The sequence below is a fragment of the Python bivittatus genome, unplaced genomic scaffold, assembly GCF_059951505.1.
Source record: "Python bivittatus isolate LINGU-HERP-01145 unplaced genomic scaffold, Pbiv_v1 ctg000480_np1212, whole genome shotgun sequence".
Taxonomy (NCBI): domain Eukaryota; kingdom Metazoa; phylum Chordata; class Lepidosauria; order Squamata; family Pythonidae; genus Python; species Python bivittatus.
In genome coordinates this window covers 29,293,506-29,310,450 of record NW_028277075.1, presented here as the reverse complement: position 1 = coordinate 29,310,450, position 16,945 = coordinate 29,293,506, and the positions used below count along the sequence as shown (strand labels likewise).

At 37.6% G+C, this 16,945-nt stretch overlaps 1 protein-coding gene across 6 annotated transcripts in view; it reads left to right on the top strand.

Moving 5' to 3' along the window:
• Positions 1 to 1,701: 1,701 nt before the first annotated feature.
• SMOC1 (SPARC related modular calcium binding 1) overlaps positions 1,702 to 16,945 on the top strand; it is an 86,463-nt gene continuing 71,219 nt past the window's right edge. For 2 of the 6 annotated variants that reach the window (XM_025169918.2, XM_088145589.1), the window contains exon 1: positions 2,083 to 2,467. In XM_025169918.2, coding sequence (XP_025025686.1) covers positions 2,360 to 2,467 — 108 coding nt within the window. In that variant the 5' untranslated portion in view covers positions 2,083 to 2,359. Of the gene's footprint in view, positions 1,801 to 2,082; positions 2,468 to 16,945 lie in introns of those variants that run through there. The other 4 variants (XM_088145590.1, XM_025169917.2, XM_025169916.2 and 1 more) reach the window with 4 other exon arrangements.

The window sequence follows — 16,945 nt, the reverse complement described above, 5'->3', positions numbered from 1 at the left end:
AGAAAAAGCCCAGCAAGACTAGGGTCATGGTCGTGGTACTGCAAAGGTTGATCCCTTGTGTAGCCCTTTGTTCTACTGATGCTAATTCTCCATCTCTATACTATTTTTCTCAATGTTATACTTTTTAGCAAACAGTTTTGTTAACTGTAGTTTCCTTGTAAACGTCGGCACACTTTGGATTCCTTCAACAAAACAGTCCCATCTGTCAGGACCCAGGAAGCGTGCCTTCTCTGTCACAGTGCCCACCCTCTGGAATGAGGTTCCTCCTGTGTGGCTCTCACCCTGTTGATGTTCCATAAGGCCTTGAAGACCTGGTTGTTCTCCCAGGCCTTGGCTTAAGGTGGATGGCACCCCTTGTTGGATTTGGTCTGTTGTGGACTTGAGCAACCAGATCCCATCCTGTTTTGTCTTGCATTGTGTTTTTATTGCTTATGATATTGTGAGCTGCCAAGAGTTGGTTTGGACTCTTTCTAGTGGCACCTACATTGAACAAAATAAATAAATAAATAAAACATTTTTTTAAAAAATAATTTTTTGAACGTTTTTAACTTTAAAATTTTTTAATTTTTAACTTTTTTAAAAAAAAAATTTTTTAACCGCCCAGAGTCACCCCACAGCGAGATGGGCAGTGACAAATTTCATATATAAAAATAAATAAATAAATAAATAGAATTTCCTCCCTGAATCCATTAGTATTGCAACTCTTGTATGTAAGAATGCTTTTGAAGTTGTATGACAAATTTTGTTATTTTTTTCCATTCTCCTCTTTGCCTGGGATAGGAAGATACTCTCTTCTTGCAGTTATTCTACTTTTACTCTACATGTTTCATTTCTTTCCTTTTTTTATGTCCATTTTTTCCCAAGATATACTCTTGACACTACCAAAATAATGATCTGTTCCATATATAGTCTCAGACAACATACTTATTTTCTTTCATATCATTTGTTAATTCATGTCTTTTACCATTCCCTCCTCTTATTTTCCAATTTGCAGTCTTTCATATAGCCTGGCCATCATCAGATGGGCCTGCACATACTGACCTCTGTAACCCCTCATGGCTTTGACCAACTGAGGCTTTCACGTAAGTAAAATAGAGAAGGTCTAGACTTGGTTATCAGCCTTAGTCATACCCATGCCAGATTCCCAACAAGCAGTAAGGACAGTATCAACGAAGTTTGACATATTTTGGTCAGTATGTCCCAAGAACCTCTGAAGCCCAGTTTTACTCCTAGCAGGCTCTCGCTTTTCAACTAAAGCTAGATTCTCTACTCTCTACATTAGAGTTGCTGCCTGCATCCCACCAGCGAGGTGTGCACTGATGCACACTCAGGATGCTTTCTGTTTAGTACTATTACGTACAAAGGAGGCTTCTCAAAAGCCGACTCTATGTTACATTTCCTCCAGAGGTATCTGCAGAGGTCACCAGTGAATGGTGGGGAAATGCCACAACCAGTAATTAACAAGGACCAAGCCAGGCGAGCAGGTCAACTCCTTGTCTCTTTACTCCTTTTTTTTTTTTTTAACTCCCCTTTCCTCTTTCTCCTCACTTAATAGCTTCCAGAGCAGGAACAGAATGCTTTTGTCACAACTTTTAAAATTAGCGCATAGGCGACTGGTTGCCCATCCCTACTGCAATCACGGAGGATTTTTTTCCCAGATCCCGGTCAACATTCTCTGGCCCGGATGTGATTTGTATTTATTGAAAAGGTGGCTCTGCCAGTCATACTTTAAGCCTAGGAAAATCAGCATATGTGAGTTTAGTTTGCGGCTCGGCGTGTCACGTAAACCCAGAAAACTGGGTGAGTAAACCTTTTACTTTCGTGTTTAGGATAAAACCGGAAAAAACAGGCACTAGGTCAGCCAGAACAGAAGTAAGAAGGCACGTTCTTGAGGCTTTCTTGGAAGGGCACTCTTGTAAGATGTACCATCTGAGGCGCGGGCAGGGGGGAGAGGAAAGGACCAAGCCCGTCGCTCCAAGGGTTATGCCGGGGGTAAGAAACCCGGGGAGGCTGGGAAAGATGCCTCGGCCTGTCAGTCACCCAGCCTGGCCCTAGTTAGCCCCGCCCTGCCGGGCACTGGGGTTTATAATGGGAACCCTGCCTCCCCATGGCCCAGGCTGGAGCATTTAACCTGTTGCGGCTGGAGGGCTAGGACGCCCTCGCTCTACTGTGCGCATAGAGGTGTGAGACAGGGGGACAAAGTCGCCAGCGCTCGGGTTTCCCCGGATAGCAGTTTTTTAAAAGAAGAAGAAGCAGCAAGCAAGCAAGTCGAAGCCCCCTCAGAATTAACACCTTGATCCGCTGTCGCGCGGCGGGCCGCCTCGAGGCTGCGTTTTTCCTTCTGGCTCCCCAAGGGACCATGCTTGCTAGATTTTGGGGCTTCGTGACTGCTCGCTTGCTCTCGCTGCTGCTGCTGCAAATGCTGCTTCTTGCGCAGGTCCATCTCCACAGAACTACGGGCCCCAGGGTGAGTGTATCCCCGCCGCCCGTCCTGTTCCTGCTGGTGCGGGAGGAGGGTGCTTTAAACAAGCTTTTCTAATTTAGCTCTCTTCACGCTAACCATTGTATCTGGTTTTACTTACTCTCTTCTTGACAGGCGTTCTGCTGTTTAAATAGTGGCTTGGAAGCTTTTTTTTTTTTTTTTTTTGAGCCTATTGAACTTAAAAAAAAAAAAAAAAGCCTTCCTCTCCATGCAAATACATATTTGGTACTAATGGAAAAAATAATTTACACGTTTTGTTTTCTTTCAAACTAGACGCCCTTTTCAGAGCCACAGTGTCTGAAAAATGGCCTTTTACTGTTATGAAAAGCGGTTCTTGTAGAGAAAGTGGGAGAGTTATATAGGAAGGGGAATGTGGGGGTTCTGAGGGTTTTTCAGCCTTGGTTTTTAATGTTGTGGTTTTAATCCCAGGAATAAAATATCCGGGAACAATTTGAGGGACCAAAATTTTGCTATAGTGAACATATGGTTAGGTTATAATTTAGCATTCTCTTGTTAAATTTGCATGGAACAAAGAATTATCATGCAGTCTAAACAAATCATTAGGACTTTGTGTTTTATATTCCAAATGAGGATTAAATAAACATTGGTTTAAAAATTAGACTTTCCATAATCACTGTGATGCCTTAGATTCTGGCTTTATGGATAGAAATCTGTGTTTTAATTCATTTATGATAGAAGAATATGCTAAATTAAATGTACAATCCTCAAATGCTCCTTCCCCCCCATAAAAAATATTTTTTTAAAACAAGAGTAGTGTAATCTAGTTTTATAGATAGCAGTCCTGTGCGTACTTTGGAGTAAGTGCTATTTAATTCAGAGTTTGCTGTAAAGAAACTTGGATAGAATAGCATGTAATGAAGTGAGCTGTAGTTCACGAAGGTTTATGCCTTTTAAAAAAAACGTGCTAGTCTGAAAAGGTGCTTCCAGATGCCTGTTTTTTGGCTCCTGGGCTAATGCAACCCTTCCATAATGGATAGAATTGGTCTGCCTATATTAAGTATCATTAGCTATTCCTTTTTCCCTGCCAAGCCCTTAAAAACATACTTTAGGAATGAAGCTGGTAAAGTGCAGGAATGTCCTTCTGCCTGTCTAACTCCACTGCTGGAAATGCACGTGTATGTTAATTCTAATGTCTAATCCAGGTTTGGAAAGATTTCATGAGCTGAAAGTTCCTCCTGAGAAATAGGCAGAGGTCTGAAGAATTCAGTGGCAGTGCATTGCGGTGAGCATTGCTGAATGAAAGCTAGAAGGCTGCGCAAACATCTGTCATTCTAAGAATGTTTGACGTGTTGCAAGGGGGAAGGAAAAAGTATCCTGTCTAGCTGTACCTTTTAGCCCCTTTTATGACCAGATGTGTAGCAATAGCTAAAATGTGGCAGATTGAATCCAGTGCATGCCATAAATACTTAGAGTCAAGAATTCCAAAGGCTGCAGAAATTTGGGGTTTCTGCTTAAGTGTGCACAAAGGATGTATTACCTAAAGTTTTACTGCATATCAATTTAAGCCATGCTATTATGTAAGATAATGGCAGCTCCTTTTCAACACGTGAGAGCATGTATAGAATCTATGCTTGGACCCCAAATGGTGGTATCTGAAGGGCTTAATTAGGAACTGTTGAGCTGAAAAAGTAAAACACATGGATGTTGGCCTATAAAACTGCACAAGCTTGTCTATCAAATCAAAACCAAGTACAGCTTTTTTTATGTACTTGACTTTACAAGCCTCTCTAATTGCTCCCTGCGCTGTATCTTTTTTTGGAAATTTAAAAGGTATTTCAAGAGACTCTCAGGTCATTGAAAGGCAGCTGCTGATTTGTCACCTTCTTGCCACATGGATTCAACAGACTTTATTTTCAGATAGTACTTTAATATGTCTTTTCCCAACTGGCTCACAGCCAATATATTCCTTCCATCTTTGTTGAGGAAGATCTATGTCCTTTAAAACTCTTACTTGTTTCCTCTTCAGTGTAAAACTGGGTTTAATGATGTTTAACTCATAAATCCTGTCTCCTATTCCTTCCCAAGTGATTTGTTTGAAAAGTATGGTGGTTTTGCTTTTCCCCAGTTAGTTTGTTAGCACATTGAAACTGAAAGGGGCTTAGCCTGTCCAATATCCTTTATCCTGCTGATTAGGTTCTGCCAATAAAGCTGTCAGTATTCTCCTGATGCAGTGCTTTATGCTGCTATCTGCATAACAAAACATTATTTGAATAATTCATTGCAGCCTTTTTTATGGTGATAAACTTACATTGCTTATGAGTTTCTCTGATGTTGTGGCAAGTTCTGCTATAAAAAGTGAGGCCAATATCTGCTTCACTAAACTATATCCTCTTAAGAAATCGCTTTCAGTTTTTTTTATAAAGGAGAGAGGGTGATGGAGCACATGAAGTCACCAGAATTGCCATAGCTTAGGCTTGGAAATCTGGATTCATGGAACAATAGTTCTCGTAATTGTACTGGAAATTATGAAAGTACTCTGGAATGCCAAAAATTATAACATTACTTGTTATTTCTTTTCCATGGATATGAATGGGAAGCTGCCTTTTTTTCCTAAGTGGGAAAAAATCTACTTCCTAATTAATAAACAAGCTGGTGAAAAAATTGTGTGTTGTATCTCCAGACTCCCTGCTTAATCAAATAACAGCATTTTTTCATTTGTTGCAAATCTTTAAAATATATTTTGAATAATGAGATGTCAAAACCTAACTTTTATGATGAGTCAGATACTTTAGGATTCTACTCCCCCATAAAGTGCATATGTGTATATATGGGGGGAGGAGCTTTGGAGAGAAAGTGCTCCTTTCTCAAAATATTTATTTACTGAATTTGTACTCTGCTGCAATCAAAAGATACATAAAGAAAAAGTAAAATATCCACAGTAAAAGATAAAAACAAGCAATATCACACCATTGCTCAGTCTAATGGCACCAACACATTCCTCTAAGGCTCTCCAAAATAACTCAGTTTTTAACAACTTACAGAAAACAAGTAGAATAGGGTTGGATTGAGTTACTGGGGGGAAGCTATTCCAAATGCAGGTACACCCACAGAGAAGGGGTCTCTATGACCCTTCATCCCCCTTTACCTTATGGAAGTGGGGAATCACCAGCACATTCTCCTCAGAGGCTTGAGTTGGGTGTACCAAATTTGGGCAGAGAAAGTGGTCCTTAATTACCCAGGTGCCTTTTTCTCACTTTCTGTATGAAATTACATAAACTTCCTTTTGAACTGGATTAAACCAGTATGCTGAAAATCCAGACTGAACTGCGGATCTTGATCTCTCTTGTTTCCAATCAACTGCCCTCTGAGGGTAATAATAGCAACAACTTCAGGTTATTACAGAAGATGAGGTTGTCTAATGCAGGAGTGTATAATCCTTTCCAGCCTGAGAGCTGTGCTTGGCTGCTGTTTGGTACATCAAGGCCATACGTAAATAACTAAACAGGGTAAACAGAACAAAGTGGGAAGGACTAAGGTAAAATGTTAATTTGCATAAAATTAAATTCAGGTGCTATTATTACTGCCTCATTTTGAAGGGACACTAAAGATGGCATCTATGGCTTTGGGAATGTGCATGTAACCCTGGGATTTCAAATTGTGCACCTTTGCTCTAGTGTAACATATTATTAAAACCATGAAGCTTCAGCTGGGTGATTCCTAGTGCTATCATCCAAAGGACATTATACAGGCATTACGTTGTTCCCTCTTTACTATAATTTTTTGCAGGAAGAAACAGGGAAAACAGGAGGATTTCAAGTATAAGGAGATATTACCTGGAATCACCATAAATGCTGCGAATGAAACAGGGAGATTGCCTAAGAAAGATCTGTTCTGGAAGTCCCTTAGTGTAGACAACATAACTGATGTTTCCAAAATCCTTTTTGCTCATTTATTAGACAAGCACAGATAAAGTTTACACAAAGGCCAAATATTTGTATAAATCTTTTCATATTGATTGTCCTGTGGTTTTTAAAGAAACTATTCAGCAGCAGCAGCAGCATTTCCAAACAGTGCAAACTGTTGGAAAGAGGACAGCCTTTTAAAAATCAAGCTGAAATGTTGAATGGATATGGTAAGAATGAATATATAGTGCTGAATTAGAGTCACCAGACAGAAAATCCAGATGTTTCACTCTCTGAGAATTTAACAGTTTCTAAGGAGAAGAATACAAGGAACTCTGGCTTTATGTCAATCAGAAGGACAAAATGAAAACCTGACATAATTAATCACACTTGAATTCATCTATTTGTCTTTCCCATCCCTTCTATGCCCCAATTTGGCTTACCTACTATATCAGACAGTTGATTTCTGTTAGGCCATTCTTTTGGTCTTTATTTTCTCATGCACGGTGAAACTTTTAAAGATAACCTGAGCATAATTACTAGAGAAACCACAATGTAGAAAGGGTTAATGGAAGACGACTACAGGAAAGCAGCATTCTCTGATTCTTTTCTGGATCCAGCCAAATACTATATATAGAAAAGGGATACAACAAGCAGTGTATAGCTTCTGATTGGGCTGGAAAGGGAAATGAAGGCTCTTTCACCTATCAGTAGTTTTCTTTAATGGCAATAACCCTGTCACTTCTTCCATACAGATTTTGAGTATGCCATGAATGCTCTATTACGCTCAGGCCACATTCTCTGCTTCAGATATCAGCACAACCTATATTTCCTCTGCTTTCTGAAGTTTGGGGTGTGAGAGTTGGGCTTTTTGTGTCACGTTGAGCTCCACAAACACATCTGGAATGAGTAGATTGTTGAGATTTGGCTCATATGGATGAGTTGTATTTTCAATCCATGTCTGACTCTTTAATGCTTTAAAATAAGTATTGCTTGGGAATTTTCTTCTCTTTGTTCCAAATTGTCTTGCCTGAATGCATTGGTGGGTAGAATTGTTCTTTTAAGAGAGTACTCTGTATAGGAATGATATAACACTTGTTCCAGATTTCTCTGAATTTATTTCAAGACCTCAAAACCACTGTCATACATTTATAACCAACTTTGTGTTATTGCCCATCCTGTGAAGTGAAATTTATATATTCTTGACCATTTGGCTATGGCTGTGGCTGATGATTGTGTTTAGCAACATCTAGAGGACTGTTCATTCTTCACCGCAGCAAATTTATTACAGCCATTAGCCAATCAATAAATGCAATTAAAATGCAATACAGTAAATTCCACCACATAACCACATTTTAAATAAATATAATTAAAATGAAATGCAGTAAAATCCATCACACAATCAAATTTTAAATAAATAAAATTGGGTTAACACTGTTGATAAAGCTACAATGATGGAATTGGTTCTCATCTAAATAGTGACATAGAAAACATTGCGACTATTTTAGTTACATTTGGACTCAGGTCTGCAAGCAATAGTAACATAGAATAAATCATTTCTCCCTGGGAACCTTAGAAGTAATAGGTCTTTAAGTTCCTTCCTTATATCCTAATAGAGGGTGCAATAAAGAAGGGCATGAGTAATGGTTTGCAGGGTTCTGGAGTCACAAAGACAACCACCACTGGAAGATAAATGTTCTAATAATCTCTTCTCTAATATAGTATATTCTTCATCATTTGGGCTTGTGCATTCTCTCCCATGATAATTTCATCTTTGCTTAGTTACGTGCCTTTGTGCAAGTCAGTATTTTAATGCAATCCACAAATGGATTGAGGTTATGTCTGAACCCAATCTGTACAGGCATATATTTGGGTAAATGTTTTATCTGTAGTAGTTATCTGTTTGCTGCTTAACAGAATGTGTGGTTGATTTGAACTGTAGTCTTTGGATATGTTTTATAGCTTTTTAAATTGTAAATCATTTCTAAATATAAAGATAGCTAGCAAAGTAGTTATATGTAGTGATGGTGTGATACCATAATAATCTTCTACTGCATTGTAGGATAGGTAGGATCTGGGAAATCTCTTTTTTGCCCTTTCCATATTTTTCACCAGAAATTCAAGATACTTTACTGGTTGAGATAGTATTAAAAATGCTTACTCCTCTAAAGTGCTAAATCAAGCTTCATAGAAGTTTTAACTCCTATCACAAGGGAAGCATAACAAAGGATCTGCATTTACATCCAAATATTAGAATGATTTTTTAAAAGGCCCTTTTGTTAACTCCTGGCAAAACAGAAGCTTAGTGTATTCATTAGATTTAAAACTTCTGTATAATTGCTTATTCATTTTATTTGATATAAGCTTAATCAAACCCAATCTGCTAGAAAGTCATAGCTTTAATGCTGACAACTGCTTTGTCCGGTTTGGAATAACAAAGGATTGAGCTTTACTCTCTGCAAACAAATGATAACTAGAGATAGGTCATTTCCTGTTATAGTTTGGAATTCTTGTCTGGCTTCAGTATTTATGATAAATGCTGACTTCTCATGTGTGTTTCAGTTCAGTAACAAACAGTACCAGCAGAGGCAATCTAATTGGTATGTCACAAACAGAGCTTTACACTTTAGCATGAATTTTATACAACTGATTGAACTCTACTTGCCATTTGGTTGACCATTCATCCAGGTTACAGAAATTATTTTGGAGTTCTTCACAATAATTTTGTGCATAGTTTGGTTTTATCCACAGACTGGCCAGCTCACTACTTTCTCCTAAGTTAAGAATATTTATGAACAAGTTAAAAACCACCAGTTTCAGAACAGATTCTAGTGGACTTCAGTTCTTCCTTCTTTCCAATGAGAAAATTGCTTATTTATTTGTCCTCTTTGCTTTCCCTTTTTAATTAGTTAGCAACCCATAAAATTACAGGTTCTCTTATCCCATGATAGTTAAATTTATTTAAGAACCTTTGGTTAGGAATTTGTGAAAGGCTTTTTGAAAATCCAAGTATGGAGTGGTGACAGGGTCACTTTCATCCACATGCCTGTTGACACTCTCAAGAAATTCTAACAGATAGCGACCCAGGGTTTATTTTTGCAGGATCCATTGCAATTTTCCTTCAGCAAAGTTTATTCTTTCTAGTTTTTGGTTATTTTTTATTGATTACTGTTTCTACAGATATTAAGCTTTTTGTCTGTAATTTTCCCAATTGCTCCTAGACCTTTTTTAAAAAATTGGTGTCACATTGGCAGTTTCCCAGTTTTCTAGGCACTAGCCTGATTAGGACAATAGGACAAATCACCTATTTTTGGTAGCAGGTCAGCAATCTCATGTATGAATTCTTTAAAAAATCTTTGGTGGATGCAGTCAGGACTTTTTAGTAATTTAAGCTTCCAGACCTGGCAGGGAAAGGCAAAATATTATTTTGCTAGCCAGGACATTGTAGTAAAGTGCTTTTTAAATATGTTGTTGGTATTTTGTGTGCATATTTCTTGTAGAGAAGCTGGCTGCTAGGAAATTTAATATAATTTCTTAGACTTAGCTAATGTCACCTTTCTGGAAAGCTTGTATTTACTTTCATTTGGTTCTTGACTATACTGTACATTTTGTTCGAGAAATACTAACTCATTTATGTATAACCACTTCTGTAGTTTTCTGTAAATTCCACTTTGCATTCTCAAAGGTCTGTGAGTAAGACTGCCATTTGCTAATACAAAGTATAGGCGTTGAGCAAATAAACAGCACTTAGGAGCAAGTTGACTGTGTTGCATTTTGGTAAGAAGTACATATCTAAACAACCCAGATACTAGGGGTAGGTCTGCAAATGGGTTGGACCTCTCATGTCACCTTCTAAGTTAACTTATTCAGTAGCGCTTGACCAAGAGACCAGCATAATTACGGGGCAGTTATACATTATCCTTTTAGAGTAGGAGCTTTGGATCATTTCTGGGACATGCACATGTGTAAACCCTGATTTTTTTCTCACCCCCCCCCCCCCGGGAAGGGATGTGCACAACCCTCTTGGTGTGGCAAATCCTTGAATATGCCTACTCTCAGCAAGGCCCTCTGTATTACCACCAATTATGTGTGTTTAGAGATATCTGTTGTCAGACATCTGTGAAATGATGTCCTGGAGTCCCACCCGTGAATATGAAAGTAATGTGTTACATGAAAGTAACACCAATCCTACTTAAGCAAGAGTTTACATATCATATCAACAAAAGCAAAGCACATGTAGCCTATCAGTATAAACATGAGCTATGCTGAAATGAGCCTTTCTGTGCATTCTGGTCTGCGGACATTGAGCTGCCTTGCATAGTGTAGCAATTCCCTCGTTACTGTGATCATTTATACTCAAGAGACAGAAAAGAATGTGCGTATTTGTATAAAACAACACTGGAAGTGCCCTAAAAATTGGAATGAGATTGTCCTGAATTTAAACTTCTTAACAAGTTTTTCATTCCCACTTGAAAGGAATGTTTTCTTTTGGCTTGCTAAATAAACACACATACTTCTTAACCCTAACCCTGCTTGCGAACCGTAGCTCTAAACAAGAATAACTGAAGGACGGCTGATGAGAAGCATATAAAGCATTCAGGCAACATCATATTTTATTTCTCACTCCTTTTTTTTTTTTTTTTTACTTTTAACAGGGAAAGGAACCATCCTGGGGCTGAAGAACACATTTCTATAATGTTATGCTCCTATAAGTTTTTGATAGGGATGGCTTCCACATCAGTATTATAATGATGTAATGTTTACGTCATTGCTCTCTAGGGAAAATTTGCATGCATGTTAATTAGCCTTAACAGATTATGAAGCATCTGATTTATAAGATGGTCTAAAAGATTTAGGTACAACTAAGTTTCTCTTGTCCTATTTTAGAATTCCACCCATTTAGTACTTTTTGGCTTATTTAACAAACCATGGAATAGTTTGATATGTGAACCCAGTCTAATAATGAAGGATTAGAAATTTGGCATAAAAGGAAAATGTATGTGAGGTGAGGAATTAATTTGCAGTGTATTTGCAAATACTGAATATGGTCACTTGATTCTCATGAGTTATTCAAAGCAAATACATTTTTCCTGTTTGCAGGCATTTCTGTATCTCTTTCCAGACAGTTTGTGTTTCACAGTTTGCTTCCAAATTCTGTTTTTGCCCTCTATAAACTATCTCATCTTTTCCCTCACGAGGTTCCATGTAATTCTGTAATATTGTGAAAGGACATCCTTGGTTCCTAGTTTAGACTGCCTGTGCAAAAGAGAAGGAAAGATGATATTTTTTTTTCAGTCTTGGAGTACTTTTCCTAACATTGTAAATTAAAGGTATATTACCAGAGTTTTTGAACACTCTCTTGATTATATAGGGACATATTACTTGGTTTTTAAACTCCCAGTTATGCATTTAATCAGTCTTTGTTTGTTTGTTTAGAAAATAAATCCTAGGAACTCTTTTTAGAATGCAGTTATTTACATCAAAAAGCCATGGTGAAACTAGTTGAGGATTGAAGAATGAAAGGGAAAGAAATTTATAAGCTTTTAACTTTTCATTTGGAGTTGTTTGGGAATAATGCAGTTTCAGATACAAACTTTTCAAATGTGTTTGGTTTTGTAAAACTGTTCCCTCATTTAAAAATACATGTTCTATGGTATTTTCCTTTTTAATTCATTGTTTGACTTTCAGTCCTTTGAAATTATACAGGCCAGATGTAATTACTTGATGTTAATGATGATTCATTAAAAATTGCATTTAATTTTGAATTATTCTAATTCAACAGATTTCTGGGGCTAGTTTTAACAAAAACTACATCAAAGGTACTTATTACACAATTCTAAAGGAAACCCAGCAGTTGCTCATGTCTGTACAGCCAATTTCCTTTTAACCTTTGTCTGTCAATAGAAGTTTATTTTGAAACACTTAAATATTTGGCTTCCGCTAACCCAGGTGATGTCACAAGCACAGATATTGTCCTGTGGGGCCTCATTTACTATGGGCGCTTACTGTGTTGCCCCAGCTGAATCTGTGAGAGGTTTATTTCAGGCAGGCAGAAGCAAAGTGGAATTTAGCAGAGATGTTTTGCTCTGTATTAATCTGGAGAGTTGATGCTACTTGAAACTGATGTTACCAAACCCTCTTTGAGAGCTACCTGGTGACATCATAAGAAATTGTCCATGCCTCCTTCCATCCAGAAATGATAGCGTTTTAAAAACGGTCAAATTTAAGTTTGACTGTTGCTCTGGGGCAGTTACTGAATTTACACAATATCCATGACAGGACAAGTTCTTTCTAGAATATATCCAATATTGTCCTGCAGCTACTCTTTCAAAAGAAAAATCGATAGTTGCAGGTACACTGATCTCTGAAACCCAGGTTAAATGATTGATGCCACAAAAGTGTTGAGGGGAGACGTAGGGCTTATAGAATCATGAAGTTAGGAAGCAATTTCTTTTGTTTAGGACTTATGACATCAAAATGCAGTGTGTCTGGTAGACTGTACTAGAATGGAATTCTCTTGTGAGAGGAAGGTATTGAGAATGTGAACATTAAGCTGGGAATGGCAGAGCAATCTGTGTACTGTCTAATGAGAGAGTAAACCTTAAAAATAAACATTTTAGAATTGTGTCTGTCTTCTTGTAGTTATCCCCCCCGCACCCTTACAACTGTTTGCCTCTGTTTTTAAATTACAAGTTTCCAAATGGGAAACTGGATTACTTGATACTGCATAACATTACTATGTTCTTTGAGCCTTTGTGTTGTATAGGACATAGATTTTATTTTTCTTTTCTCCAGAAAGTACTCAGCTGCCGTGACCACAAGCAGTCAGATCCAATTTTTGTCTCCTCTACAAAACAATAAATATTCTGTTGGTGGTCTCCCATGCAAAATGTAAAACATGTGCAGCACTGTTACCTTTCTGTGAATTTAAATAGGCAGTGATTAGTGTGGGTATAGCTCAGTGAGCAAACTATGCAGCCTTTCAAAAATATTTCCTCACGTGGCAGAAGACATATGGCCTCCTAAATCCTACTATAACTTGAGACAGATCTTATGCGTTGTTATCATTCAGCTCTCAACCTTCTGGTCCCTGAATCCAGGTAAATCCCATTGCCCTCCAAGCTGGGCCAGTTGTTCTTTTCTGGATGTTGGGACATTGGTTTCAAAATATAAGAGACGGCCGTTTTCCACCTGGTGAGTACTCTTGTGTCCCCAGTGCAAAAGTTGCTGTCCAGTGGCACCTTTGTTCCTATTCCTTGTGTAGTGACAAGGCTTTTTTCCCCTTGCTACCAGAAACGCATCATGGAGAAGAGGTAGGTGGGAAGCTTGCTGGAAGCCAGTTTTTGTACTTGCTTATTGATCAGGTGTAGGGAGCAGTGGTTGGCTCATGGGGAATACTGAATGTTGCAAGGATGACAACAGTGAGGCTGCTTAAGGGGTTGCATCAAAATGCTTCTGAAGGTTTGAAAGCTGAAGCTGGTGAGTGAGCAGAAGTGTTCATAGTCACAGCAGAAAGTGGGAAAACTCTTCCCCTCCTCCCCCCCCTCCACCAGCTAGATTGAAACCATTCATCACACTAAAAGTTAGGACTAATAAAAATGACTTCACCGGTTGCTGAAAAGATAGCAGAACCAAACAAACATCCCCAGGAAGAGCATTTCAGAGACAGCACTACATCACAACCATGGTTCCTGCAGGTCAACATCAACATTTCCCCTCAGATCATGAGGGAACAGAACAGGAGAGCCACTGGCTGCCAATTAACAATTGTAAATGTGAAAACTTGGCACAAATTTTGGAAAAAAATGTAAAAAATATAGGAGAGAGGGAAGATGTGGATACTGGAAAAGAAGCAATTGATTATCATGGGAAGAAATATAATGATGATTGGGGCATTACATTGACCATGAGTAGCTTCTACCTGTATTCTTCAGTGACAGAGCACATGGAGAAGAGTGGGTGCAAATATACTTATCCATATGTGAGTAAGCAAGTGTTATCATTTTCCTTCATAAGCTGGAAATAAATCATTATTAAATCTATACGTACTCTTTACACGATGTAAGCATGTCTATGGAACATGCAGGAAATATGAATAATAGTAATTAAAAGAAATTGGAATCTAGATCTACTAGATCTAGTTTCATGGTCTAAGATATTGGTTGAAATCTATTTGGGAACAGGAATTCAAATCTCACTCTTGCTAAACATCATATCCTGAGTGTGTTAGCATGCTATATGTATCTTTGTGTTGATGGGACATGGACGGAGGTATATTGGCTTACAAGGCAGTCTTTAGAGATCTAAAGAGACCACAGTATGTGTGGCATACTGACTAAAGTGTGCCAGATTTCAGCTGGCCTGCTCCTGATCACCTTTCCTGCCTATCTGTCTTGCTATGGTGGTCTTGACAGAAAGAAAAATCCATCTTGAAAACTTGCTAATAATAATACTAATAATTTACTAATCTGATATGAAACAAAATGTCTACAGCTTTCTTCAAATTGAGAGATTTTGAAACCGAGCATTCTTCCTGCTGATGGAGGGCAAGTCTTGCTGAATAGTAGAGTATGCTTTTCTTTGAGGCACTTTGTTTCAGAAACTTTTCTGTAATTGTCAATGATTGTTTGCTTGACATTTTCAGATTTACTCCACAGTGGCCAGATTACTCATAGAAAATACTGTCTCTTTGGGACTGGGCCAGGTCTCCTGGCCTGCTTTTGAGGTTTTCTTCTTCTTCCTGGTAGAAAGAGACCAGGACCAGTTTCTTCTTTAGGTTGCTTCTTCATTAGATCTTAGCATGTTGTATAAAATAGGTCTTAATGCTATTCCTGGACAGTCTGCAGTTAACTGGGCTTGTATAGTTGTTATCATTTGTACATGTGAAAAACAACAATTGAGGTATATAAAAATTAATATAAGAACTGCTTGGCCTGGAACAGTTTTGATATTATTTTGAGGAATTTAAAAGGTAACAAGTAATTTTTTTTTTTGAATTCCAAATGAATATATAAGTGAAGAAAATTTTCAGACTTTGCTGAGATTCTTCCTTTTGTCTCTTCTTCCCATGGAACAGAAACTTGAAAGTGTTTCTTCATTACTTCAGCTAAGTAATGGAGGCCTCAGTGGAATATGTGGGTGGTGTATATATGGTGTGTGGCCTATTCTGTGTGTCCTCTCCAGATTTTCAGTCATTGTTTGATGTGCATCCTTTTTGCTTGATTCCCTTTTGAGTGGGTGGACAGGAATGAGAAAATGTTATCCACAAAGGGTAAAAGTCTGTAATGCATTGCACCTGTTCATTTAATGGTCCTCTCTAGCTTAAAAGCCATGTTTCTTTTTCTACTTGCAATGAAATGAGTTTCAACCAGTCTGGACTAAGACTTTCACAGTCTTATATAAAATATATAATATTTGTTCATATACAAATATGAACCCACTAATGATTTTCTGGATGCTTTCTTTTTAAAAGAGTATGTTACACAACTTTTTTTAAATTGAAGAATACACTTGCTCAGTAAAAATTTAGGCAATGCATTTTCATATCACTAAATTAATAAGAGGCATTGTTAGAAATGTGAAAATTTATATCTTAACATACTTATCAGATCTGGTAGTTAAAAAACAATTATTACTGGGTTCATATTTGTCCTTTATTACTACTGTAATAAATGAGAAAGAACATGGTTAAATACTATCCATATTATCCAAGATATACTATATAGTGTTAAAATTGTAGACTATATTTTTCTTGTAGCAATACTAGCTTTACCTTGAAATGGAAAATATATGCTAGAAGGTTAAATGGAAGGAGAAGTCACTTCCAGTAGCAGAGGTCCTGTTTCTGTAACACATTTTTTTTTCCTACTTGTTCTCTCCTCCCCCAGACTAAGGTGTATTATGTCCTGATCCAGAGTAGTGAACACCTGATGAAGTGGGAGTGTATTCTGTCAGAATTTAATGAGTTGGCAAGGAAGAAGGAATTGGCTTCCTCTAGCCTGGTCTAAATTAAAAGTAGTTGTATTTCTTTAACCGGGTACAAGGATTAGTTTGTAGTTTTGTAAATGTTATTTATGCAATAAAATATTTATTATATTTATAATATTGTATATTTGTGTGTGTATAATACAATTATATAATACAAAGTTTATTTTGTACAATTTATACAGAATTATGTGTAGGTCAAAATACTTATTTCAATATGAGATAGGTGATGTTACACAAAACAGTATTTGGACCCAGAATGAACCCATTGCAGTTGTAAAACTGTATATTCATATGCAGCTCACAAAAAACATGTATGTGTGTAATGTTAAGCAATTGCAGTTCTAGAGACTATAATTGTGCAATACTTAACAATGTTTTAAATGCTGTTAGCACAAACAGGAATCACTTATTAAAATGTAAAGATATAGTTACTAAGCAGCAACAGAAGCATTAGAGCAGGGCTGTGCCTGGGTGTAAATGTGTTACCAAAGAGATACTCCAAAATAATGCAGAGGTGGATGCTGTACTGTTGTTTATCTTGCGATTTTTGTATTGCTACACTGAACCTGGTCTCTTTGATTTAGCAATAATTAAGGCTAGGATGACACAGTTG